General features: G+C 35.1%; 1 protein-coding gene across 1 annotated transcript; it reads left to right on the plus strand.

Annotated features, from left to right (window-relative positions):
* The first annotated feature begins 367 nt into the window (after positions 1 to 367).
* LOC133327696 (uncharacterized) lies at positions 368 to 1,038 on the plus strand. The gene is made up of 2 exons (XM_061536250.1): positions 368 to 382; positions 457 to 1,038. The coding sequence occupies exons 1-2, from the start codon at positions 368 to 370 to the stop codon at positions 1,036 to 1,038; spliced, it is 597 nt and encodes a 198-aa protein (XP_061392234.1).
* Positions 1,039 to 1,900: the final 862 nt, after the last annotated feature.

Here is a 1,900-nt window from a genome sequence, read left to right on the forward strand (position 1 = left end):
ATATGGTCGGTCCCGTTCGACTATACTGCTCAGCTCTCTGCTTTTTTGATATGTCACTCATTGGGATGCCAAAATATGAAATTAGATGCTGCATGTTAAAAAGCCGCCGACACCGATCTTATCAAAACTTGTCTCAACTCCACTATGCCCAAAAAATGTCAACACTCAATAATCATGATATGATAATCCAATAGCATTTCAGTTTTAACGCCATTCATCAAAACGGCAGCGAATATTAATGATTAAGTTATAACGCTTTAGTTGACATTGTGTGTGTGGTATATAAGACAAGACAGCATGGCTACATTTGATCATTTGATTTAATTACGTAATTCAGATCACAAACAGCGGGAAACTCGGATTAAAAATGCGAGGTGTTACGGTAAGCTGTTAAAAATAACATAACAAATTAGACATAATAAATGATTCACATCATTTGATTTTCGGTATTTTTAGATAACAATTATAACAATTTTGGTGGCAATGACCCATGGCTATAATTATGACAGATATAGTTCAACAACAGCGGCCGATGATCAAAGTGATGATATTCAGCGTATATCTGAAATTCTGCATCCATCAGCATCATCGCATAATTCTCAAGTACAAAAAGATATTTTTACATTTTCACCACCAGAATTGGATGTAGACGATGATAATGTGAATGTTGAAAACACCAAGACATCGTCGAAAAAACGTTTTAGAATCATTTTTATACGTTCTCCAGATCAATCACGTGAATTTGCACAAAATCTAGCACATTTGGTACAAAATAATATCTCAGAAGAGAAGACAATTATTTATGTGTTGAGAAAACAACCAGATCTTAGTGAATTGACCCAACAGCTGGAAGAGATTAAGCATGAAAATCGCCAAAAGCCGGAGGTGAAATTTATTAAATATCGTAATGCCGCGGAAGCTGAGCATGCTGTGAAATCTATTCAAACGAGTTATGAACAATTGGGTGGGCGAACACAGCACCATGGTGCTGTTGTTGCACCAGTTGTACGGGTTTCTTCACAACCCTATATCAAGTAATTTTGTTGTAAAAATATTAATTTTCAGTTTATACAATTAAATAAGTGCCATTAAAATAAATTAAAGTGATAAATAAATTAAAAAACTAGTATGTGTACTAAAAATAACTACTGTTTAGCTTTGTTTGGCGGGCCAACATTTTTTTATTTGGGAATTAAAATCGATTCGGTGTCTTATATGGGAATTTCCGGAAATAGGTAAACAAACCGAAGTTGAAGAATGTTTTTCTTTTATTGTACTTTAATATGCAAAATTACGGAAGAAAGTACAAAGAAAAACATTATTTGTCATTATACCCAACACAACTATGTTGTCATGGTATTATAGCTTTGTGCAGCCCAAGAGTTTGTAACGCCGCGAAATATTGTCGATCTAGACATGTGTGTCCGTCCGTCCGTCTGTCCATTATAATTTGTAAACACGATACAGGTCACAGTTATGGACGAATCTTCACGAAATTTTGCATGTAGGATGGGTCGGCCCAATGAAGACCCCTATTGTAAAGATCGTTTAATGTTTAGGTGATAAAATGGACCAAATACTTAATTTTTGTCAGTTTTTCAGGTCGCTCCAGAGACCACAATTATGGCCCAAACATCGTGAATTTTTACATGGAGAAGGGGATTGTGCCAAAGAATAAGCATGCCTATTTTGATAAAGATCGGCCAATATTTAGCGGGTCAAATGAACCTGGCTTTTGTGTGAAAAATTACAAAATTTTTATTCTTTAGTGTATATATTCGTATGTACTCGGATGCGGAAGTTACACTTAAATATTTACGTGTGCTTACATATTCAGATATTATTTAGTAACCCATTACCCCACTAGAGGGCGGAAATATAGCGCTGATCGCTTTGAAAT

Source organism: Musca vetustissima, unplaced genomic scaffold, assembly GCF_032173495.1.
Source record: "Musca vetustissima isolate MV318-11 ecotype Yass unplaced genomic scaffold, APGP_CSIRO_Mvet_v1 utg28969, whole genome shotgun sequence".
NCBI lineage: Eukaryota > Metazoa > Arthropoda > Insecta > Diptera > Muscidae > Musca > Musca vetustissima.